Below are 25,053 nucleotides of genomic sequence, written 5' to 3' on the forward strand. Positions count from 1 at the left end.
ACTTCCCAAGCAAGTGGGTGAATTAATCACAAAAGCCCACAGTGAGGGGGAGGTCAGGCTGCCCAGGCAACCCTCAGCTATCCATCACCCATTGTAGAACTTCTAGGCTGCTTTTAATCTGCAGTATTATCCCAACGTGGTCTCTCTCTTACCTCATAGGGTCCCCTCGAGAGCGGCAGAGTGGATTAAATGAGATCACATGTCTTTGTAAATTGTAAATCACTCCACACATACATGGCAGCACGATTATTGCTATTATTTAGCTCGCAGGGACTAAATCGCTGAGGGCGTCTTCCAGAATCCCTGCTCGTAGTTGCTGGAAAGCACCTCCAGCACCTCGAAATAGTCACTGAGCCCCGCGTCCACAGTCCGTGTGAAGGGCTCGTTGTAGGCTGGCCCTCGGCCAAACACCAGCCTTCCCTCTGACTTCCTCTGCACTACTGATTTCAGGCACGAGCAGCAAACGTTCAAAATGTTATTCAACTCTTAGCCTCGAAGGGGGCTCAAAAAGAGGTGAATCGTGATTGCTTTCATGATCTTCAGGTCTCCCCGAATCAAAAAGGACCAAGCATTGCCGATGGTTGAAAGGGGGTAAGCGCAGCCCTTAATATGCCCTGTGTATTCTTTATCAAGACATTCCAGGATTCTAACTCTGAAATATTCACCACCTGCCTGTCGTTGACAAATGGGACTCAAAGCCCCGGGAGAACCGCGCTAGCGTGCACTCCTGCTTAAACGCAGTGTCGTGACGTCCGCGGGAGCTTGCAGGGGTGGTCGGAGGGGGGTTCCTTACAGGTTGGACCGTTAATTACCGCAAGGCCTGGAGTGTGTGCGAGCATGTGTTTTCTGTCTTCGCTTAGTTCACATGAAGACCCGCCTTGGAAATCACTCTTTGGCAAAAGCAGTATCTGGGAATTCGTGTGGGAGTTGACTCAGTGGAGTCCACCCGTTAATTAGCTGCTTGGAGCATTTGGGCTGAAAGGGTTGAGGACGAAGCATGCAGCATTTATAGGAGTAAGAAAAATGTGAATAGTTTGAACACATTTGGAAAAGGATATTTAGCATAATTGTAAATGTCACTTCCCAGAGTGGACCCCCCAAAAAAGCAGTATTGGCATTCACAAAGTACTCTCAGGGCTTCGTTTATTTTTTGCAGGAAGTTTTCTGTTAGCAAGAGTTGGAGGAAGGGAGCCTGTCGTGGGAGGAACGCAGCTGAGTCTGGGACGCACACTAACCCGGCTGCTGCGAGGTCTCACGTGCCCTCGTACATGTCGGGGTGACAGCCAGGAACAGGACACTCTTCTTGCCTCGTGGAACTTGCACTCTCTGGGGGAAGACAGACTTCAAAAACAATACATTGAAAATCGCAGGTTAAAGAGCAGTGCTTTGAAGGACACAAAGGAAGAGGTTGGAAAGGAAACATATGGGCGAGGGGCCCCACTTTAATTAGGGGCTTGGGGAGGAGCCCTCTGGGAGGTGACCTTTAAGTAAAGACCAAAGTGCTGACCGGAGGCCAGGGGCTTGTCGGGGGCTGGGTCATGATGGGGGTGGGGCCTGGAGGGCACAGGTTGCTGGTGCTGCTGGAGACAAAGGGGGTTGGGAGGAGCCAAGGCCAGCAAAGCCCAGTCCACCAGGTAGGAACACGGTTTTGTCCCGAGGGCAGTGAGAAGTCCTTGGAGGGTTTTAGGCAGGACAGTAATCTGATCTGACTTAACCTTTCAGGCTTTCTTCCCTTCTAAGATCACCAGCATCCAAGCTATGATAGCTTGCCAAATTAAGGGGTTTGTGTCTATTTTAAAAAGGCAGGGTGTGCTTCTTGTAAAAAAAAAAAAAAAGAAGTCAAAGTGATGGGCTATAAATTTTAGTTTTATTTTCATGTAATTAATAGGCATTTGGAATTCAAGGAGAAGGGTCCTTCTTCAGCACACCAGGTGGTGCATCATACACACCTCACACCCTTGCCTCTCCAGGCTTGCATACTTGATGTACAAGTGCTATTCTGTTTAGGATTTCACTTTGCTGTTCCTACAGTAAACATCCTTTAAGGACCTGACTTCAAAGAGCCATGGAAGAGCCTTTTCGCACTCCCTGTGTGTATGTGTATGTGTGTGTGTGTGTGTGTGTGTGTGTGTGTATCTGAAAGGAATTACTGCATAGTTTTCATGCTGATGCTAAGATTAGGGGTTTGGAGCTATTTGGGTTTTGTTTCGTCCAGGCTGGCAAACGGCTCCTGAGCAAAGAATGTTCCGTGGCTGCCAACGGAGAGCGGAGAGCAGTGTGTTGCGCGCCCAGGATAACGCAGGCTAAGGAAATCACAGGAGGGTGACCCCTTGCTCTCCAGTGGTGTAAAGAATTTACATTAAGCTGAGGTTGGACGTTCAGGAATAACATCTACAACTGGATCAAATAACCATGTTTAAGCAGAAAGCATTGCCATGCGACATCCTCAGAAGTTTGTATAATTGGCTCATTCAGTGCCATTTAATTCACTTCAGGAAACATTCATTGCATACCTACTTGCTACACAGCTGTCTGGACATGGAGCACATCTGGATGGCCTCCACCCAGGTTCAGCCTTCTCTGATGAAAACTAAGAAGACATCAGGCCTGCCTCTGACTCAGGACCAGCCCGCTGCAGGAAATCGGGTTAGGCAACCAATCATCGCAAAACCACTCATTTACTCAACTAGCATTTACTGTGCCCCTGTGTGCCAGCTCCTAGGGAGCGGAATGCGGGCCCAGACACAGAAGGCAGGAACCTTCTGGAAACTCATACTGTGGTGGAATGACAGGCAAGTAAACTGTGCTGATTGCATATTAGAACCTCAGGACTCTGACGGGGGACATTTGTGGAGCCATGAGGCTCCCTGTAGGGGCACCTAAGCTAGTCTCTTTACAAGGTCCTGGATTTCATAGAATCTCACCTCTAAGTTATGGCGCTGCAAGATAAGGAGACATTTTTTAACATAACCATGATACCATTTCACACTTAAAAACAACAACGATAATTCATTGTAAACAAGGAGCAAAAAGTTGGAAGGAATGGTGGGCAGGGAAGACATTCTGGAACACAGTCCAGTCTGAACCCTAAAGAATTGAATGAGGTTAGGTAGACTCTGCCCAAGAATTCGTAGCTCGCATTATTGGAAAACTGGTTTTCTGTTTGAGGAGACCTCTATCTGAAAATGTATTTCAAGGAACTAAAGGGAACTTTTCAGTAAAAGATTCCTCGGAGTTTGGGATGTGGTTAGGAATTGATAGAAATTAGATGTATTTGGGAAGTCTGTACTCTTGGTATAACTTGCATTCTTGAAGAAGAGGGCAAAATACACATAATTAAAACTCACTCCCCCCCCGCCACCGAACTCTGAAGAACTGAGATCGTGAAATACATTTATCATAAGGGGATTTTATAAGAACTGGTTTGTGGGAAATCATTTTCCCATATTATCTTTTCATTTAAAAGTGATTTTTTTTTTTTCTCAATGAAAGGTTTAAGAAAGGCTTCACTTCATCCTTCAAAGGGTAGGGAGGGAAATGGAAATCTTTATTCAAGGAGGGGACAAAATGAGGAACTCTAATAACATTAAAACACTGAGTCTCAGAATCAGTTTAATTATCCAGCCAGAGTAATTTCGTTGGCTACATCCCAACATTATCATAAAGGGGAAATGAACTGGCAGGAGAGATTCTTGAAAAGAGTTCAAGAGGGTGCACCAATATGGAGAATGTTCTTGTTCCTCTCTGTGTAATTAGCTATTGCTCACTATAAAATATGGGCGTTTGTCTGCAATTAATGCAGAGCCTCAATACTAAAAGTCACTGCCTAAGGGCACAGTAGAATCTTCCTCCTCTCTTAAGCTGGACACAAAACAGAGAGGTCAAGCTGGGGAGATGGGTCGGCATGGCCCCTGCTTCTTCAATATCCAGTTTGGGGGAAAGGCCCATAGGAAAACTTGACTTTGATCCTAGAGGATTGCATTCCAATGTCTTGGTTCATCAGTAAACCGTGTGAGGTGGGTATGACTATGCCTGTTCTAAAGAGAAGAAAGCTGGGGCTCAGAAAGGCAAATGAACTGCCTACATTTTCAAAACTAGCCAAGTGGAAATCCCAGGACATAAGGCTGAGTCGCCAGGTGCCGAGCCCCTGCCTTTCCACCTTCCTATGACTTACCTCAAGTAAAAATTTGCAGCAGCTAAGCCTCAGGAAGAGAAGGGCATCTGTCCTGGGGTAATGGTCAGAGGAAACTGCTCAGCTTCCAGCTGGAGGCTTCGAGAGAGTTCCTTGCAGCCGGGCTCCATGCATCAAGGCTGAGGATGAGTCGTGGGGAGCTGTGCCATTCAGCCTACCACTGTGTTTGCCACATGGACGTGGCCCCAGCCGTGTTTGGGTTTCGTGTGGGGACTGAAGCCTTCTCGGCACAGAGCAGTGTCCCTGGACGACTTCTGGGAGGCAGGCAAGCTGACCCAATTTTAAACCATTTAGTTTTGCAAACTTCCTTCAACTTATGTTACAACAGCAGAGAATTATTTCCTGTCATTGCTCGTTAATCCAGCATTTTATTTGTGGTAGAACATGTGTGAAAACATTATAGCTGAAATTCTGCCAATGCTTCCCTCCCCCTCCCACACACACATACACACACCCATGGCTTCCTCCTCTCCCCAGGACATATGGCATGGAGGCTTCAGTGTGAGGTCAAGGGTAAACTTTTAGGCCTCTCTGCAATCAACAATATCCAGCAGAGCCCACTTCCAGCTCCACTAGGTCAGAAATTTTGTGTGTTTTGTCCTTGCTAAGTCCCCAGCACCTAAAACAGTGCCTGGCACATAGTGAAGTAAAATAAATACTTCTTGAATGAAAGGATGGATGGATAGGAGGATGGGTTGGTGGATGAGTGGATAATGATGAATGGAATGATGGATGGATGGATGGGTGGAAGGAAGGAACAGTGGATGAATGGATAATGGTGAGTGGAAGGATGGACAGACGGATGGCTAGAAGAAAGGAAGGATGGATCAGTGGATGAATAGATAATGGTGGGTGGAATGATGGATGGACAGATGGATGGATGGTGATTGCAGCACAATCATATGTATGCAGAGGGAGGCCATCTTTCCCCCTTCTGTGTAATGGCTGAACCTCTGGAGAGAAGATTCTGAGGCTGTTGTCTTTTATAATAAGAGCTGAGAAACCCCAGGGAAATGGGTGGTAAATAGGTGGCTGAGTCCTTTGCTTTTGTCATACATACTCTGGAGATCAGGGTGACAGGAGCAATTTGCTTTCAAAAAGTAGAATCCTTCCTGAAGTGGCTTCTCCTGAAACCCTTTGCTTAATTTAACTGAAGTGGGAGGAGAGGGCTCAAAAATATAAAATCTAAAAGTAGTGGTAAGAATAAGGCCCTGTGGATTTCATAGACCACTCTCCAGTCTGCAAAGAACTTTCATATCTCCTTTCTCATTTAATCGTGCCTACGAATAAAGGGCAAAGACAATCACCTCCATTTTACAGAGGAGAAAACTGAGGTTTGGGGAGCCTAGCGGCCCCATAGCTAGTCTGGATCAGATCTAGATATCAGCCCACAGCTTCTGGTTCTTGGCCCATTCCTCTGCACCTCCCCACGTGTGTCTGAGCGGAAGAGCCTTTGGTTCCAAACCACTGGGCATGGGGGTGGGGGTTGGGGTGGAGCCAGGGGCCAGCCCTTCACCACCCTGATGGCAGCCCCAGTGTCAGGAGCTCAGTGAGGCAAGAACAGGACTCATGCCAACTGCAGCCCCGGTGGGTGGCTTGGAGGTATCTAGCATGACTACTTCTTCTATCACATTTGATTGAAAGTGTCTTCCCTGTTACAGACTCTCAGAGCCAGCAGAAGCGACTAGCATAATCTATGCAGGTCTGTCTGCTAGGGCAGGAGGAAAGACCAGAGTTATCTCGGGCATGCAAACTCTCCCTTACTCACCTCTGGATCGGTTTGCATCTGCCAGAGCCCAGTCCCCGATGAGCCCCACGCAGAGACGGGGCCCTTTCCTTGTAACGAAGCTGAGAAACTCATCTAAGACACAGCCTCTGACGGGCCGGGTCCCCCGCCTGTGAGCCCCCTGCCCTGCAGGCCTGGGTTCAAGAGGAAACAGCTGTCAGCACCCAGAAGTGAGAGGTCTAATTTCTGGTAACGTCCAGAGACCTCCCGTGTACCTCTCAACTGACCGGCAGAGCTTAGTTGGTATCTTTCTTTATTAAAAATTCTAGGAAATTACATTTGTGCTTTAATTGGTTTCCAGGGAGGAGGAGCAGGGATCAAAGTTCACATGTAAAACCCTGAATTATAATGTGCCGCAGATGGCTTCATTCTGAATCCCAGGTGTTTGCTATTAACAATGGACATGTCCTACTAAGGCCAGTTTTGATCATTTGCTCCTGTCCTGGTGCTTTCCTTTGCCTTCTGCAGCCCATCTGGTAGGCCCACTGGGTCAGCGTTTGGCCCTAATGCAGTCACTTTCCGTTCCTGGAGATGACAGGAGGAATTCCTTTCGGTCACCCTGGGTTTCGTTCTGGTGTGTGAGCCAGGGTTTTTAGGGTTGTGCCCTGTACACCCGTGGGTGGGCACAGTGCAGACTCGGGTCCCCTTCCGCCCCCCCGCACACACACCTCAGAGGAATCTCCCAGCAGTCACACTGCCTTCCAGGTGGAAGACCCCTTTCTCTGCCCTCAGCTTCTCGGGGCCAGAACAGGCTCACAACCTCCCGCCGGTGTGTGCATTCTGGCCCGGGCTTGACTTCAGGTGTGCTGGATAATTCCCAAGGCCTGGCCTTTGTTTCCCATTACGCCAAAGACGTACAGGGCGGTGCTTGAAGGTATGCTTGGAGTAACGTGCAGGATCTCAGGGTTTGCTTCTGCCTCTGCCTGACTTCAGGGAGCTCAGGCATCTGGACAGCTGCCCATCCATGGATGCTGATCCTCCTGGCTAAGTCATCTGTGCCAGGTCATGCCTGAGACTGCCCTAAGGCCCCTACCCTGGGAGTAACTTCTGGAAGACACTCCTAGAGGCCTCCTGACTGCCGTGGAAGCAAAGTGGGTTGCAGGTGCAGAACATGGGACTTCAGGTCAGAGAGCTGTGTTTTGAGACCTGAGATGACTGTGCCGAGGTACATAAGCTCTTGGAGCCTCAGTATCCCCATCTGCAAAATAGAAATGATGTAATCTGACTCACAGGGGTACGGGTGAGTGAGAAGGCCCACGGAGCTCCTGACCCACAGCAGGGGCTCACTGACTAGTGCTAACTGCTATTAATATCTATGCTCATTATCCCTGATGTGCGGGGCAAGGAACACCTGCAATGGGCCAGCCTCCCTGAGCTGCACCTCCATCCTGCCAGGCTGCCGGAGACCAGGCTGGTCCCAATAGCACCGCCTTCTTGCTTGCACCTCAATTCCGTGCATGCTGATTGAGAGTTTTCAGTCCTGGGCACCACTGTGAGAAACCTAAAGATTTTTCTGAAGATGGCCCTAGAATTTTGGGTTTGAAACTTGACCTCGTAATGGTGACCTCATGCACCCTCTCGCTGTAAACAGGCCTCCGGCTTAACTAGGAAGAGACAATGATGATCACGTGGGGTTTGTGCTCCTGGAGGGAGAAGGGCTGAGTAGAAATCGGCTCTGAACTGTAAACTAAGGAGTTGTTTTTGAAAAAGGTCTTCGGGCTAGTTGTGGAGCGAAGGACACAGAATGCATCATGAGATGATGTTCTCAGAGCACGGAGGCCAGGTCTGCTGTGTTTGGGGTCACACTCCAGCCTGAGGACAGGGTTGGAGGACTGCGGGGAGGGTGCTCACGTGACCCAAGCTTCGGGAAAGACTTGCAAAGAGGTTTTGGGCTCTGCTGACAAGCGCGTCTGCGTGGCAGGTAAGAGGCGTCCAAATGCGTTTTTATTTGTGTGGGTTGGTTGTGTCTGCTCCCCAGTCCCTGTTCTAGTCGAGCTCCATTCTGGAGCTGGGTCTTTTTGCTCCTTTCACACCATATATGTATTCAATTGAGGAATTGTACTTAACTGCCTGATCATCCCTCGGCCTCCTGAATCATTTTCCTCTCAAGCTGACAGGTACTTGTGGTTTTAAAGTCTAAAGATTACTACGTTTGAGCCACAACTATGATAAATTCTGCATCCCATCGAAATGTTTCTAAGTCCTTGAATGTACAAGGCACTCGTAGTCAGTAATTTGAAGTAGCCAAAGCAGCAACTCTAAAAAGAAATACACAGCTTCTTCCTATGAATACTGGCAACCAGCATCTCACGGTGCTTTGAAGTTAACTGGAGACTCACCGCATTTTTGTCGGAAGCTCACTGATCCTGACCCATTCTATAGATTTGAAAACTGAGGCTCAGTTTTAAAATGTGGCTTTAGTTTTGATGGATGGGGTGCTCAGACTCCGTCTTCTACTTCCGATTCTTTTCCACCTGCTCCGTGCAACATTCCCAGGTAAAGAGCACCCCCCATCCCCACCCTCCCCCAGGCCTGCTGAATCTGTCACTTCTCCTGTCAGGAGGAAATAAAACTCCACTCTAGTCTGCAAAAAGAAATCAGCAGGAAGCAGAATGTCGGCAACATATTTTCTGAAACTAGCTATGCCTTAATCATTTATCAGCTGTGGGAGAAGTGAGGCGGTGGTGGTGGTTTTTCTTTTCCAATCGATTTAAGTAAATCTGGAAGGCTTCCCATCCATCCCGGCTTCCTGCGATGCTGGCTTTTCCTGTCACGGTTGTGTCAGCTCCAAGGTATTCTCAGCAGCTGCGCAGGCCACTTCCCCGCCTTCCTCGGGTCACTTCCATGTCTTTCCTGCAGTCAGCACACAGACTGATGACACCCCCGGAGCTCGGAGCTGGGAACCCAGACTCTGGGACCCAACCCACATCTATTAGAGGCGAGGGCGTCTTGGGAAACCTGGCGCACGGTCACCTACCGTCCCCCTGAATCCAGCCTGGTCACACCTGCTTTCCCTGGCTGCCTCGTTTTCAACAAGAATGGCCTTTGTCTCCAGATAATACCTGGAGAGCTTTTGCAAGGCAGATAACTCCCGACTTCTACTGTCAGGGCTGATAAATTGGCTTAGTATGGTTCACCCCAAGAATATAGCAGGGAAATGCATAATAGGTGCCTGCAAGCGAAGAATTTTCTGACTGCAGATTTGTCAAGTAAAAGTAACCCCTAAAAATGTTTTACTTGGCAGCTTTGTGACGGCTAAAATGTTAAGCAGGGGCTGCATTTACAGCGAGAAGCCGTAAGTGGCGTTCCTCTTTCGAAAAGTGGGTTTTGTGTTTTGTTTTTTCCCCACATCGCCCAGCTGTCTGTCTGTCCACATTTTATTTCTGACCTTGCACTCTGCGTGGTGAATTTACCCCCGAGTGTCCTCGGTAGTTAAAAACTAGAGGCAGAGGTGGGTGTGTGTGAGAGAAGAGGTCACATCTGGGCAGGAGCCAGTCACTCCAGTGTGGCATCTGCCCGTGAGCAGAAAGCAGCACTGTTTCTGGGTCCGAGGCAGAATCATTTGAAAGCATTCTTGTGTGGAGGGCAAGTTTCTGGCAGACGGGCTGCTTTTCTAAATAATGTTCCCGTCTTATTGCTTTGCACCAGTCTCTCATTGCTGTATGTCAATTCAATTAGTGGCTGTCCTGACATATTTGGGATAATTTATGAGAAGTGTTAAAAAGTACATTGTGATGAGCTTCCTGAAAGCTCTGGAAAGAACTGAGGCTTGTCTTTTTAAACTACTGACCCTGGGCTGTGGAAGATCTTCGATGTTTCGGGCAACTACGTGGCCCAATGCAGTGTTCTTTTCATCATTGTTACGGGGAATGCAGCTCTACCATGAGGCAGGAACAGAATGAACCAGAGGAAGGCAGAATTACCGTACAATGGGGTTGTTAGCAAGAGGAATGAACTTGCTTCAGAACAGAAACCTCATGTTTCACGACCAGAACTTTCCGTGGCACCTTAATTAGTATATAGTGTGATGATTAGTTGGTCATTCTGGTGTAACACTGAAAGATATTTGAAAATTTATTCATGATTTGAAGTTGGCTTTAAAAGACAGACAGATACTCATGCGATTTTTAGCACCTGCCTATAATCACATAATGTTTTCAAAATGCTGTACATTGGGCTTTTTTCCTTAGAAAATGGAACCACGGTGTAAAACAGAACTATTTCTAATTTGGGTGCATGAAAGGTGACCTTTGATGCACCTAGATTGTATTTCTTATTTTCTGATCTAAGTAGGTGTGGGTTTGTCCCTATTACCTTTATGACCCCTGAGTTTTAAATCTAGATCAGTTGTTCCCAAAACTTAATTTTAATAACTAGTGTCTCAGCGTGGATGAACCTTGAAAACATTGCGCTAAGTAAAAAAAGCCAGACCTAAAATGTCACTTAATGGATGATTGCATTTCTATGAAATGTCCAGAACAGGCAAATCCAAAGAGACAGAAAGCAGGTTAGTGGTTGACAGGAACTACAGGGAGGAGGGAATGAAGAGTGACTGCTTAATGGGTATGGGGTTTGTTTGGGGGAGGGGAGTAAGGAAAATAAATGTTCTGGAATTACTAGTGGGGACAGTGGCACGACATTTCGAATGTTCTAACAGCTACTACATTGCATGCTTTTAAATGGGGGACTTTGTTATATGGATTGTACCTCCATTTTTAAAAAAATCACCTGGAGGGCTTATTAAAACACAGGTTGCTGCCCTACCGCTGAGTTTCTCTGACTCAGTAGGTCTGGGTGGGGCCTGGGCATCTGCATTTCCAGTAGGTTGCCAAGTGATGCTGACGCAGGGGGGCACACTTTGAGAACCGCTGATCCAGGCGTATGCTGGGCAATGCGAGGATGTGTCCTTCTTATTTAAATCGGTATGTCGAGAGTTTATTGATCACTGTCCATGTTCTGGCAGTTCCCTCCAGGTAATGCAGTGTGCACTGACCTCAGTCATGAAGAAAATGGGGTTTTTAAATAACTGAACTTGGAATCAAATCCAGTGTCTCCCATCCCCTAACCGTAAACTCTCAAACCAGTCCTTCATCTTGTTGGCAAAATGAGAATAGTAATACCTGTCTCACTGAATTGCTTTGAAGTTTTAAGTCTAACAGCAAAAAAGCATAAAAAAAGAAAGAAATATTACTATGAGAAAGCACCCACCATGCCACCCAGCTTAAAGAAGGTTCTCAATAGTTATTTTTAAAAATATGTATGTATATGTTAACTAAATATAATTACATGCATTATAATTATAATTTTACTTTTTATATAAATTCTATGTTATATGGATAAGCACATATGGTATGTTTATTTTATGTATATGTAAATATGTGTCCATATTTTATTTCTATGAATGGAGAGGTGGTGTGGGGCATGGGTGTGTTGGGTAGTTCCCTTGGCAAAGGTCCTACAAGGGGACAGTGGGAAGGGTTCCAGCCATATTTGGGATCTTCCTCAGAGCTTTGAATATAATAGACTCTTGAAGACTCCTTCTTGAGTAAGTGGGTAAGTGATTCCATGACAGAGTAGTGAACACACTACCCATAAGGGTTTTTTTGTTGTTATGTTAATCACCATACATTACATCATTAGTTTTTGATGTAGTGTTCCATGATTCATTGTTTGCATATAACACCCAGTGCTCCATGCAGAATGTGCCCTCTTTAATACCCATCACCAGGCCAACCCATCCTCCCACCCTCCTCCCCTCTAGAACCCCCAGTTTGTTTTTCAGAGTCCATCGTCTCTCAAGGTTTGTCTCTCCCTCCGATTTCCCCCCCTTCGTTCTTCCCCCCCGCTATCTTCCTTTTTTTTTTTCTTAACATATATTGCATTATTTGTTTCAGAGGTACAGATCTGTGATTCAACAGTCTTGCACAATTCACAGCGCTCACCATAGCACATACCCTCCCCAGTGTCTATCACCCAGCCACCCCATCCCTCCCACCCACCCCCACTCCAGCAACCCTGTTTGTTTCCTGAGATTAAGAATTCCTCATATCAGTGAGGTCATATGATACATGTCTTTCTCTGATTGACTTCTTTTGCTCAGCGTAATACCCTCCAGTTCCATCCACATCATCGCAAATGGCAAGATCTCATTCCTTTTGATGGCTGCATAATATTCCATTGTGTGTGTGTGTGTGTGTGTGTGTGTGTGTGTGTGTGTGTATATATATATATATATTATATCTTCTTTATCCATTCATCTGTCGATGGACATCTTGGCTCTTTCCATAGTTTGGCTATTGTGGACATTGCTGCTATAAACATCAGGGTGCACGTACCCCTTTGGATCCCTACATTTGTATCTTTGGGGTAAATACCCAGTAGTGTAATTTAATTGCTGGATCGTATGGTAGCTCTATTTTCAACTTTTTGAGGAACCTCCATACTGTTTTCCAGAGTGGCTGCACCACCTTGCATTCCCACCAACAGTGTAGTAGGGTTACCCTTTCTCCGCACCCCCGCCAACATCTGTCGATTCCTGACTTGTTAATTTTAGCCATTCTGACTGGTGTGAGGTGGTATCTCATTGAGGTTTTGATTTGTATTTCCCTGATGCCGAGCGATGTTGAGCACTTTTTCATGTGTCTTTTGGCCATTTGGATGTCTTCTTTGGAAAAATGTCTGTTCATGTCTTCTGCCCATTTCTTTTTTTTTTAAATTTTTTATTGTTATGTTAATCACCATACATTACATCATTAGTTTTTGATGTAGTGTTCCATGATTCATTGTTTGTGCATAACACCCAGTGCTCCATGCAGAACGTGCCCTCTTTAATACCCATCACCAGGCTAACCCATCCTCCCACCCCCTCCCCTCTAGAACCCTCAGTTTGTTTTTCAGAGTCCATCGTCTCTCATGGTTCATCTCCCCCTCCGATTTCCCCCCTTCATTCTTCCCCTCCTGCTATCTTCCTTTTTTTTTTTTCTTAACATATATTGCATCATTTGTTTCAGAGGTACAGATCTGTGATTCAACAGTCTTGCACAATTCACAGAGCTCACCATAGCACATACCCTCCCCAGTGTCTATCACCCAGCCACCCCATCCCTCCCACCCCACCCCCCACTCCAGCAACCCTCAGTTTGTTTCCTGAGATTAAGAATTCCTCATATCAGTGAGGTCATATGATACATGTCTTTCTCTGATTGACTTATTTCGCTCAGCATAACACCCTCCAGTTCCATCCACGTCGTTGCAAATGCCAAGATCTCATTCCTTTGGATGGCTGCATAATATTCCATTATATATATATACCACTTCTTCTTTATCCATTCATCTGTCGATGGACATCTTGGCTCTTTCCACAGTTTGGCTATTGTGGACATTGCTGCTATAAACATCGGGGTGCACGTACCCCTTCGGATCCCTACATTTGTATCTTTGGGGTAAATACCCAGTAGTGTAATTGCTGACTCATATGGTAGCTCTATTTTCAACTTTTTGAGGAACCTCCATACTGTTTTCCAGAGTGGTTGCACCAGCTTGCATTCCCACCAACAGTGTAGGAGGGTTCCCCTTTCTCCGCATCCCCGCCAACATCTGTCGATTCCTGACTTGTTAATTTTAGCCATTCTGACTGGTGTGAGGTGATATCTCATTGAGGTTTTGATTTGGATTTCCCTGATGTTGAGCAATGTTGAGCACTTTTTCATATGTCTGTTGGCCATTTGGATGTCTTCTTTGGAAAAATGTCTGTTCATGTCTTCTGCCCATTTCTTGATTGGATCATTTGTTCTTTGGGTATTGAGTTTACGAAGTTCTTTATAGATTTTGGATACTAGCCCTTTATCTGATATGTCATTTGCAAATATCTTCTCCCATTCTGTCAGTTGTCTTTTGGTTTTGTTGACTGTTTCCTTTGCTGTGCAGAAGCTTTTTATCTTGATGAACTCCCAATAGTTTGTTTTTGCCCTTGCTTCCCTTGCCTTCTGCGATGTTTCTAGGAAGAAGTTGCTGCGGCTGAGGTCGAAGAGGTTGCTGCCTGTGTTCTCCTCTAGGATTTTGATGGACTCCTGTCTCACATTTAGGTCTTTCAACCATTTGGAGTCTATTTTGGTGTGTGGTGTAAGGAAATGGTCCAGTTTCATTCTTCTGCATGTGGCTGTCCAATTTTCCCAACACGATTTGTTGAAGAGACTGTCTTTTTTCCATTGGACATTCTTTCCTGCTTTATCGAAGATTAGTTGACCATAGAGTTGAGGGTCCATTTCTGGGCTCTCTATTCTGTTCCATTGATCTATGTGTCTGTTTTTGTGCCAGTACCATACTGTCTTGATGATGACAGCTTTGTAATAGAGCTTGAAGTCCGGAATTGTGATGCCACCAGCTTTGCTTTTCTTGTTAAACATTCCTCTGACTATTCGGGGTCTTTTCTGGTTCCATACAAATTTTAGGATTATTTGTTCCATTTCTTTGAAAAAAGTGGATGGTATTTTGATGGGGATTGCATTGAATGTGTAGATTGCTCTAGGTAGCATTGACATCTTCATAATATTTGTTCTTCCAATCCATGAGCATGGAACGTTTTTCCATTTCTTTGTGTCTTCCTCAATTTCTTTTTCTTTTTTTTTTTAAGATTTTATTTATTTATTTGACAGAGACACAGCGAGAGAGGGAACACAAGCAGGGGTAGTGGGAGAGGGAGAAGCAGGCCTCCTGCAGAGCAGGGAGCCCGATGCGGGGCTCGATCCCAGGACCCCAGGATCATGACCTGAGCCAAAGGCAGACGCTTAACGACTGAGCCACCCAGGTGCCCCTTCCTCAATTTCTTTCATGAGTATTTTATAGTTTTCTGAGTACAGATCCTTAGCCTCTTTGGTTAGATTTATTCCTAGGTATCTTATGGTTTTGGGTGCAATTGTAAATGGGATCGACTCCTTAATTTCTCTTTCTTCTGTCTTGTTGGTGTATAGGAATGCCACTGATTTCTGTGCACTGATTTTATATCCTGCCACTTTACTGAATTCCTATATGAGTTCTAGCAGTTTTGGGGTGGAGTCTTTTGAGTTTTCCACATAAAGTATCATATCATCTGCAAAGAGTGAGAGTTTGACTTCTTCTTTGCCGATTTGGATGCCTTTTATTTCTTTTTGTTGTCTGATTGCTGTGGTTAGGACTTCTAATACTATGTTGAATAGCAGTGGTGATAGTGGACATCCCTGCCGCGTTCCTGACCTTAGGGGAAAGCTCTCAGTTTTTCCCCATTGAGAATGATATTCACTGTGGGTTTTTCATAGATGGCTTTTATGATATTGAGGTATGTACCCTCTTTCCCTATACTCTGAAGAGTTTTGATCAAGAAAGGATGCTGTACTTTGTCAAATGCTTTTGCTGCATCTATTGAGAGGATCATATGGTTCTTGTTCTTTCTTTTATTATTGTATTGTATCACATTGATTTGCAGATGTTGGACCAACCTTGCAGCCCAGGGATAAATCCCGCTTGGTCGTGGTGAATAATCCTTTCAATGTACTGTTGGATCCTATTGGCTAGTATTTTGGTGAGAATTTTTGCATCCATGTTCATCAAGGATATTGGTCTGTAATTCTCCTTTTTGATGGGGTCTTTGGTTTGGGGATCAAGGTAATGGTGGCCTCATAAAATGAGTTTGGAAGTTTTCCTTCCATTTCTATTTTTTGGAAGAGTTTCAGAAGAATAGGTATTAATTCTTCTTTAAATGTTTGGTAGAATTCCCCTGGGAAGCCATCTGTCCCTGGGCTTTTGTTGGGAGATTTTTTGATGACTGCTTCAATTTCCTTAGTGGTTATAAGTCTGTTCAGGTTTTCTGTTTCTTCCTGGTTCAGTTTTGGTAGTTGATACATCTCTAGGAATGCATCCATTTCTTCCAGATTATCTAATTTGCTGGCATATAGTTGCTCATAATATGTTCTTATAATTGTATTTCTTTGGTGTTGGTTGTGATCTCTCCTCTTTCATTCATGATTTTGTTGATTTGGGACATTTTTCTTTTTGATAAGTCTGGCCAGGGGTTTATCAATCTTGTTAATTCTTTCAAAGAACCAGCTCCTAGTTTCGTTGATCTGTTCTACTGTTCTTTTGGTTTCTATTTCATTGATTTCTGCTCTGATCTTTATTATTTCTCTTCTCCTGCTGGGTTTAGGCTTTATTTGCTGTTCTTTCTCCAGCTCCTTTAGGTGTAGGGTTAGGTTGTGTACTTGAGACCTTTCTTGTTTCTTGAGAAAGGCTTGTATTGCTATATACTTTCCTCTTAGGACTGCCTTTGCTGTATCCCAAAGATTTTGAATAGTTGTGTTTTCATTTTCATTGGTTTCCATGAATTTTTTTAATTCTTCTTTAATTTCCTGGTTGACCCATTCACTCTTCAGTAGGATGCTCTTTAGCCTCCATGTATTTGAGTTCTTTCCGACTTTCCTCTTGTGATTGAGTTCTAGTTTCAAAGCATTGTGGTCTGAAAATAGGCAGGGGATGATCCCAATCTTCTGGTACCGGTTGAGACCTGATTTATGACCTAGGATGTGATCTATTCTGGAGAATGTTCCATGGGCACTAGAGAAGAATGTGTATTCCGTTGCTTTGGGATGGAATGTTCTGAATATGTCTGTGAAGTCCATTTGGTCCAGTGTGTCATTTAAAGTCTTTATTTCCTTGTTGATCTTTTGCTTAGACGATCTGTCCATTTCAGTGAGGGGGGTGTTAGAGTCCCCCACTATTATTGTATTGTTGTCGATGTGTTTCTTTGCTTTTGTTATTAATTGCCTTATATAATTGGCTGCTCCCATGTTAGGGGCATAGATATTTACAATTGTTAGATCTTCTTGTTGGATAGACCCTTTAAGTATGATATAGTGTCCTTCCTCATCTCTTATTACAGTCTTTGGTTTAAAATCTAATTTGTCTGATATAAGGATTGCCACCCCAGCTTTCTTTTGGTGTCCATTAGCATGGTAAATGGTTTTCCACCCCCTCACTTTCAATCTGGGGGTGTCTTTGGGTCTAAAATGAGTCTCTTGCAGACAGCATATCGATGGGTCTTGTTTTTTTATCCAATATGATAGCCTGTGTCTTTTGATTGGGGCATATAGCCCATTTACATTCAGGGTAACTATTGAAAGATATGAATTCAGTGCCATTGTATTGCCTGTAAGGTGACTGTTACTGTATATTGTCTCTGTTCCTTTCTGGTCTGTGTTGCTTTTAGGCTCTCTCTTTGCTTAGAGAACCCCTTTCAATATTTCTTGTAGGGCTGGTTTCGTGTTTGCAAATTCCTTTAGTTTTTGTTTGTCCTGGAAGCTTTTCATCTCTCCTTCTATTTTCAATGACAGCCTAGCTGGATATAGTATTCTTGGCTGCATATTTTTCTCATTTAGTGGTCTGAATATATCCTGCCAGTCCTTTCTGGCCTGCCAGGTCTCTGTGGATAGGTCTGTTGCCAATCTAATATTTCTACCATGGTAGGTTACAGATCTCTTCTCCCGAGCTGCTTTCAGGATTTTCTCTTTGTCTCTGAGACTCAGAAGTTTTACTATTAGATGTCAGGGTGTTGATCTATTTTTATTGATTTTGAGCGGGGTTCTCTGTGCCTCCTGTATTTTGATGCCTGTTTCCTTCCTCAAATTAGGGAAGTTCTCTGCTATAATTTGCTCCAATATACCTTCTGCCCCTCTCTCTCTTTCTTCTTCTTCTGGGATCCCAATTATTCTAATGTTGTTTCGTCTTATGGTATCACTTATCTTTTGAATTCTGCCCTCGTGATCCAGTAGTTGTTTCTTTTTCTCAGCTTCTTTATTTTCCATCATTTGGTCTTATATATCACTAATTCTCTCTTCTGCCTCATTTATCCTAGCAGTTAGAGCCTCCATTTTTTATTGCACCTCATTAATAGCCTTTTTGATTTTGACTTGGTTAGATTTTAGTTCTTTTATTTCTCCAGAAAGGGTTTCTCTAATAACTTCCATGCTTTTTTCAAGCCCAGCTAGTATCTTTAAAATCATCATTCTGAACTCTAGTTCAGACGTCTTACTAATGTCCATATTGATTAGGTCCCTGGCAGTCGGTACTGCCTCTTGTTCTTTTTGTTGAGGTGATTTTTTCCGTCTTGTCATTTTGTCCAGAGGAGAACAGGTGAATGAGAGAACAAAATGCTAACAGGGTAACAACGTGCCCAGAAAATATACACTAAACAAATCAGAAAAGACCTGAAACCGGGGGAAAAGAAAGAAAAAAGAAAAAGATAAAGATAAAAACAAACAAAAACAAAACAAAAAAAACAGAATATGATCAAATATGATCAAGCTGTTGCATAGATCAGTGCCACACACTGGATTTTGGGCGTATTTTGGTCTGTTAGAAGAAAGTGCCTCCCAAAATTTTAAAGAAAGAAGAACTTATATATGTACAAAAATAAGGGTTAATATGATGAAGGGGTGGAATATGACTGTAAAGATGAAAATTATAAAATTTTATAAAAGGAATTGATAAGTTGGTTGAAAAAAGAAAGAAAAGGATTTAAAAACAAAAAATGGGGAGAGAATGTGATCAGGCAGGAGACTAGAACAAAGCCACACACTAGAGATTTAGGGTCTATTTTGATCTGTTAGGAGAAACTGTATCTCACAATTTTAAAGACAGAACAACTTATATATATATATACCAAAAATAAGGGTAACTACTATGAAGGGATAGAATATGACTCTAAAAATGAAAAATAAAAATATTTTTTTAAAAAAGGGATTGATAGGATGTTGGTTGAAAAGGGGAAAAAGAAAAATTCAAAAAAAAAAAACAGTTAAAAAAAATTAACTTTGAAAGAGTAAAGAATCATGGGCAAAAAGCCATGAATTTTATGTGCAGTATTCCCCTAGAGCTGGAGTTCTGCTGTTCTCATTGATCGGTAAACTTGGCCTTGGCTGGCTGTTCTCGCTGATCTTCTGGGGGAGGGGCCTGTTGCCGTGGTTCCCAAATGTCTTTGCTGGAGGTGGAATTGCCCTGCTCTTGCTGGGTCTGGGCTAAGTCATCTGCTCGGGCTTGCTCTCGGGAGCTTTTGTTCCCTGCAAGCTTTCCATGCAGCTTTGGAGGCGGAGAGTGAAAATGGTGGCCTCCCAATCTCCGCCTGGAGGAGCTGAGAACTTGGGGCCCCCCTCCTCAGTGAGCCCCCAGAGAAAAGCAGTCAATCACTCCCGTCTCCCTGGTCTCTGGCCGCACTCCGTGCTCACCCAGCCTGTGACCGAGTGTTTCTATCTCTGGCACCCGACTCGCTGTGGAGTCTCCAGACCCAGCAGATCCCTGCGGTGTGCTCCCGAGCCACTCCTCCCGGGGGAGGAAGGGGAGTCTCCCCGGATCTGCCGCTTGTTGGGTCCCTGCTGGAGGAGCAGTGGCCCGACTGTGCCATGGATCATGGTTTATGGCAACCCCGAGCTGAGAGCCCGCGCCTCGGCTCTGTCTCTGCAGCCGGCTTCCCCGCTCTGATACCTGGGAGCTCCGCCACACTCAGGCACCCCCGGTCTTTCTGTGACCCCGAGGGTCCTGAGACCACACTGTCCCAGCGAGGGTTCCACCCCCCACATAGCCACCGGAGCGACATCCCTCAGCGGAGCCGACTTCTAAAAGTTCCGATTTTGTGCTCCGTGGCTCTATCACTTGCCAGAAGCGGCCGACAGAGGCCCCTCCCCCGCCGTCTATCCTCCCGAATATCGCCTCGGATTCACTTCTCCGCACGTCCTACCCTCCAGAAAGTGATCGCTTTTCTGTTCAGAGAGTTGTTGCTATTCTTTTCTTCGATCTGTTGAGTTCATAGGTGTTCAGAATGGTTTGATCCCTATCCAGCTGAATTCCTGGGATCAGAGGAAATCCAGGTCTCCTACTCCTCCACCATCTTGCTCCGCCCCTACCCATAAGGTTTAATTCTGCTGTCGTCCAAAGCTCAAAGGCAGAGTTGGTACCTAGGAAGTGGGGTGATGAGCTTGGCCATGCCAAGCATCCTCCTGGTGTCATTCTTTTACCTGTGACTGGGCTGAAGAAATAGCCATCTTAATCACTGGGCTGATAGATCCTGTCCATGGAAATAGCCATCTTAATCACTGGGCTGATAGATCCTGTCCATGGAAATAGCCATCTTAATCACTGGGCTGATAGATCCTGTCCATGGATTCTTGACACCATCCTGGGGAGTAGCTTCTATACCTTGTTCATGGTCCATTGCACATTTTTCATGAAAATGAGTGAACTGTTCTTTGACTCCTTAAGCCAAGACCTCAATTGTTCACTAGGCATTGTGTAACCAGTGGCTATTTGGATGTCAAACGTTTTCAAATATGTGTCAATTAGGATTGTATTATAATTAGAGGAATCTAATATTTGGTGCCATCAAATTCCCTTTGGAGATTTGAAATCATTTTACCTCACTAAATTCTGTTTATTGGATGAGGGGCCATTGGGTTAAATATAACTTTTAGATATTCTCTATCTGCTTGTTGTTCAAAAATAGTTTACTCAGGGTGCCTGGGTGGCTCAGTCGGTTAAGCATCCAGCTCTTGGTTTCAGCTCAGGTCATGATCTCAGGGTCGTGAGATTGAGCCTCATGTAGGGCTCAGTTCAGAGTCTGCTTCAGACTCTCTTTCTCCCTCTCCCTCAGCCCCTTCTCCCTGCATGCGCACTCTCTCTCTCAAATCTTTTTTTTTTTAAAGTTTGCTAAAAAGGGAGAAAATAATAAAGTTTGAAGTTCTTATGAAAAATGCCTTTAACCATTATCAGTACCTGGTCCATGCAAGGTAGAGCCCCCACCACCACCACCACTTAATGATACTCCTTAGTAGTCTTCTTGCCATCGGCATGAACTCAGGTGGCCTAGGGGCCTTCTACTGAGCAAATTCCTCTAGTCCAGTCACATCTCTGCATGTATCTTTGCACCAGCTTTCCCCTGTGCCTGGAACATTCCTCCTCCAGATGTGCCCACAGATTGGTCCCTCACACCCTTCTGGTGAGAGCTTCAAATGCCACCCCCACCCCTGGTGATGTCTTTCCCTAGCAGCCTTCCTAAAAATTCCGTTCTTCCTACACACAACCTCTCCTTCTTGCCTGTTTTATTTTTCTCTTTGATATTCCTTTCTAGCACACTTTCTTGGCCCCCTTACCTTATGCATTACCTTCCTGCCCCACTGGAATGCAAGCTCCATGATGGTCAGGATTTTTCTATGTTTTGTTCATCCCCCTATTTCTAAGAGAAATTGAAATTCATTATTATACGGATAACTCCAGACAGCATCTAGCACAGGCACACAAATGTGGCTTTGCCAACAAGGATCTCCTCTCCTCTCCCAAACACTCTGAAGTTTAAATCCTAGACTTAAACTGATCCCATTCACCTTATCAATATCGATCCCTTTTCTTTAATGTCATCTACCCAAAGCCCAATATGTATTTGTTATTTTGCAAGACAATGAGATGGGAGGACCTGTGTAAGTTGGGACTGGAGCTGGCATTTGCCCTCTAGCCTCTGGACATTAGTGGACATTCTCTGCCCCCTTGTGAAACAGGTTAATTCATACCACTCTTTCCCTGGGCTTCTCTCAACTACTGTTATTCTTGCTCTAAGCCCTTCCAGAGATTTACAGGTGATCCTAGTGTCTTTTCTAATGAGCTGTTAAAACATTCTAGAAATCAGTTCCTTTCCAGAATGAACTGATAAGAATTCATCACAACACCTGGCTGCATGGCACATGAGAATAATGTCTGACCTCCTGGCTCAGGCCCTGACATCCCTAAGTGTCCTAGGACTCTCAGCATTGAAGAACGTCTGATCCTCGCCTTGATGAAACTTACTTCTTTGCAAAGGGAAGCAGTGCTCTCAAGTCCCTGTGTGATGGGCCGTTGCCTTTTCAATACAAAGCATTTCTAAATTGATAAAATTAGAATTTTCTTGTGATCATCATTTGAAGCTATTTTGATATCAAAATTGATATCCGCATCATTTTGATATCAAGAATAATCGATCTGTCTGCTGAGGAAAGTTAAAAAGATTTTCAAAGGAACTTTGTGACAGCACTAGAAATAAGTCCTGGTTTATTCTTGCCTTTCCATCCACGAGCAAGATTTGCACTTATCAATTTATTTATAGATTAGAATTCTACTCCAGAGTTAATAGCCTAAGATTGATAGAAAACACTTGGGAGGGGGGCAGGAATAAGGCAGTGTTATCAGTGTATTAGGATGAAATTATCCTGATCTCGAAATATTGCCAAACTGTATCAAATGGTGGCCAGTCTGTCATCTTCAGGAAGATGTAATAGCTTGCATTGGTTTGGCCAGTTGATTAGGATCCAGTTATAATGTCATCCTAAACGTCTGCATGGAAAGAAGGTGTTTAGGCTTACTGGTCAGCAGGCCCCTGCTTCCTCACTAGGTAATAAGAGCTTCTGGGTTTCTGGCACACTTGTCCCTTATAATCATTGCTGTCTCAAGATAGGAGAAAATGCATTTGGAGACAGTGAGATACCCCACGTGTGTTGGATAACAGTAGCCGCTGTAGGTGTGTTTCCCTTCCATGTGACAGCCCGGGGCTGTAAGCTGCAGGTGGCTTCCCTCCCAGCACTGAGTCAGGACCAGGTGCCATGTCTGACTCCTTCAGCTCCTGGGACATTGGAATACCCTGAGCCCAACTGGCAGTGGGGAAAGAAAGGACCTGAAGAAGAACACTCACTTAACTACCTTCAGCCAGAAGCACTCCCCATCACCACCTCTGCTCACGTTCCATTGCCAACAATTAGTCATAGAGCCACCCTGGAGTGAGGGAACGGGACAGCCCCTCTAGACCATGGAAGGGGGAACATGAACGTCCCAGGGGAGTTGGCCAGCTTTGCCACAGCCCTCTGTAGTCCTGGGATTTGGGGGCAAGAACAGGACCTGCGTTTCTGGCCACCTCCATTCTCTCATAGCTATGCTTTGGGAAGCAGTCATTTGCCCTTCGTAGACCCACACGCCTGTATCAGCCGGCCCTGACCTCTAGCAGGGTGGTGTCCGTGGAGCCATGGAACTGATAAACACAGCCTTTTGTACTTGGGTCTCCTTTGTACTTTCCGATAGGACATCGGAATGTGTTCATACTGTATGGAAGCTGCAAGTCCCAAGAATCCATTTTTTGTTGTATCGTTTCATACAGAACCATTAATAGCTGTCCATGATGACATTCTGGCTAAATTTGTTGACTTGAAAACTGTCAAAAGATCATTTCTTTTTTGATAGAGCACCTCCTCCTTGGTAGCGTTGGCACTGTCCAGGAGCAGATCCCGGGAGGTAGCCGAACGTGCCTCGTTTTGTGCGAGGTCGTTAAGCCTTTGTTCACGGAGATGAACAGCGGACAGGTGGGCAGGTGTCATCAGCAGGTGCCATGAACACCTGCCCGTTCTGTGCCTTGACAACTGACTGGCCCAGCTCTTCCCCACAGGTTCCCATTCCCCATGGTGTTCAGCAGCTGTAGCAAGAAGGACCTGGAGGTCAGCCTGGAGAAGGGCGTGGGGATGTGCCTCTTTAACCTGCCGGAAGTGAAGCAGTCTTTCGGGGGCCAAAAGTGCGGGAACGGCTACGTGGAACAAGGAGAGGAGTGTGACTGTGGGGAGCCCGAGGTAAGAGACCCGTCCCGGGACCATTGCCTCGCGGCCACAGCTAACAAAAAAGCATGCGCATGGAAGAATGACGCAGCAGAATGAAAGTGCTAGAAACTCAGGATGGAAAGTCCTAAACGGCCACCTTGAACAGCCGCACAATCCAGGGTGGCCCTCTCGAATTGTAATGATGGCACAGAAGTCGTAGCACTGGTTTGAAACGATAAAGGATCTTCTCTATTGAAGGACACCATGTAGGTGAGGCGAGATGAGGACAAAAACAATAAAAAAAGCATTTAGCTTTGAGTTTAACAGAGAAGAAAGCTTTGGGATGCTAGCTTCAGATGGCTAATAAGCATCCTTTCTTTCTCTTTGTAAGGCGAGCAACCAGAGGGGAATTTGAATAAGCAACATTCATTTTGAACCGAGAGCTCCCGCCCGCGTTGCGATTCTGCCTGATACCACAGCCGAGGCTCCAGGCTGCTGCCTCCTCGCTCGCTAGCAAAAGCAGGGAACATTTTTATCCAGCAAATGGCTTACTGAGCCCTGTTTCCCAGCCAGTGTCAGGAAAATTTCTTGTTTCCGTAGGGCCCAAGATAAAGTTAACATAAAAATGATAGCACCACTTTTTAATCTCTGAATAATCTTGAGAAGGAAAGAGAAAGACAGGACACAGTAAGACCTCCTGGTAAAAACAAGTGCCTCCTAGAAGCTCGGAGGGGGTTGTGTTTAGTCTAAATCAAAGCAAGCAGTTTGTATCGCAAGCCGTCTGCATGTGGGATTCCCTCCCTGAGAGCTGATGCAAGCTGGAATGGCAGACGGGTTCAAGGCGGGCTTAGCTGGATGCACAGACAGGCTTGGAGAGGGCTTAGGAAGAGCATGTTCTGGAGAGCTGCTCTGAAAGGGGGTTCTGGGGTGGAAGGAAATGTGCAGAGAACCTGGGCTATCCCTCAGATTCCTGTGTTTATCAGAGAGGCAACTGATTGTAGAATCTTCATCTGCTTCATCTCCAAGACTCTGTGGTTTCCCATACCAGCAGGACCGATCTGGGGCTCAGTCTGGCCATTTCTGGAAGAATGTAGGGAGTGAATAAATACTAGGGGATGGGGCTTATAGGGGTGGTCCCATCAAATGTCTGTGTGCCCTTTCCAAACCCGGGATTTATCTGTGATAACAGCTCTGTCCAGAGCAGCAGAAATTGTGCTCACAACATGCTGGGGGTGATTGCTGTACGGGAGCAAGTCCTCATGCATGGGGCTATAGAAACTCTTCTTAAGATTAGTGAAGGAAAACTTGAAACTGTCATGGGATGGTGTATTCAAAGGGGAAATTCCTTAGAGACTTTGTTAATTACTTGAAGAAGAAAAACAAAATTAGTTTAAATTATCCATAGTTCTCAGGAGAGGCCATGTGGCCTTAAAATGGTTTGTCTTTGATTTGAA

At 45.1% G+C, this 25,053-nt stretch overlaps 1 protein-coding gene across 2 annotated transcripts in view; it reads left to right on the forward strand.

Moving 5' to 3' along the window:
* Positions 1-25,053, forward strand: part of ADAM12 (ADAM metallopeptidase domain 12) — a 345,968-nt gene that overhangs the window by 262,793 nt on the left and 58,122 nt on the right. For both annotated transcript variants that reach the window (XM_036113627.2, XM_078076981.1), the window contains exon 12: positions 23,455-23,632. In XM_036113627.2, coding sequence (XP_035969520.2) covers positions 23,455-23,632 — 178 coding nt within the window. The remainder of the gene's footprint in view (positions 1-23,454; positions 23,633-25,053) is intronic.

This window comes from Halichoerus grypus, chromosome 7 (genome assembly GCF_964656455.1).
Source record: "Halichoerus grypus chromosome 7, mHalGry1.hap1.1, whole genome shotgun sequence".
NCBI lineage: Eukaryota > Metazoa > Chordata > Mammalia > Carnivora > Phocidae > Halichoerus > Halichoerus grypus.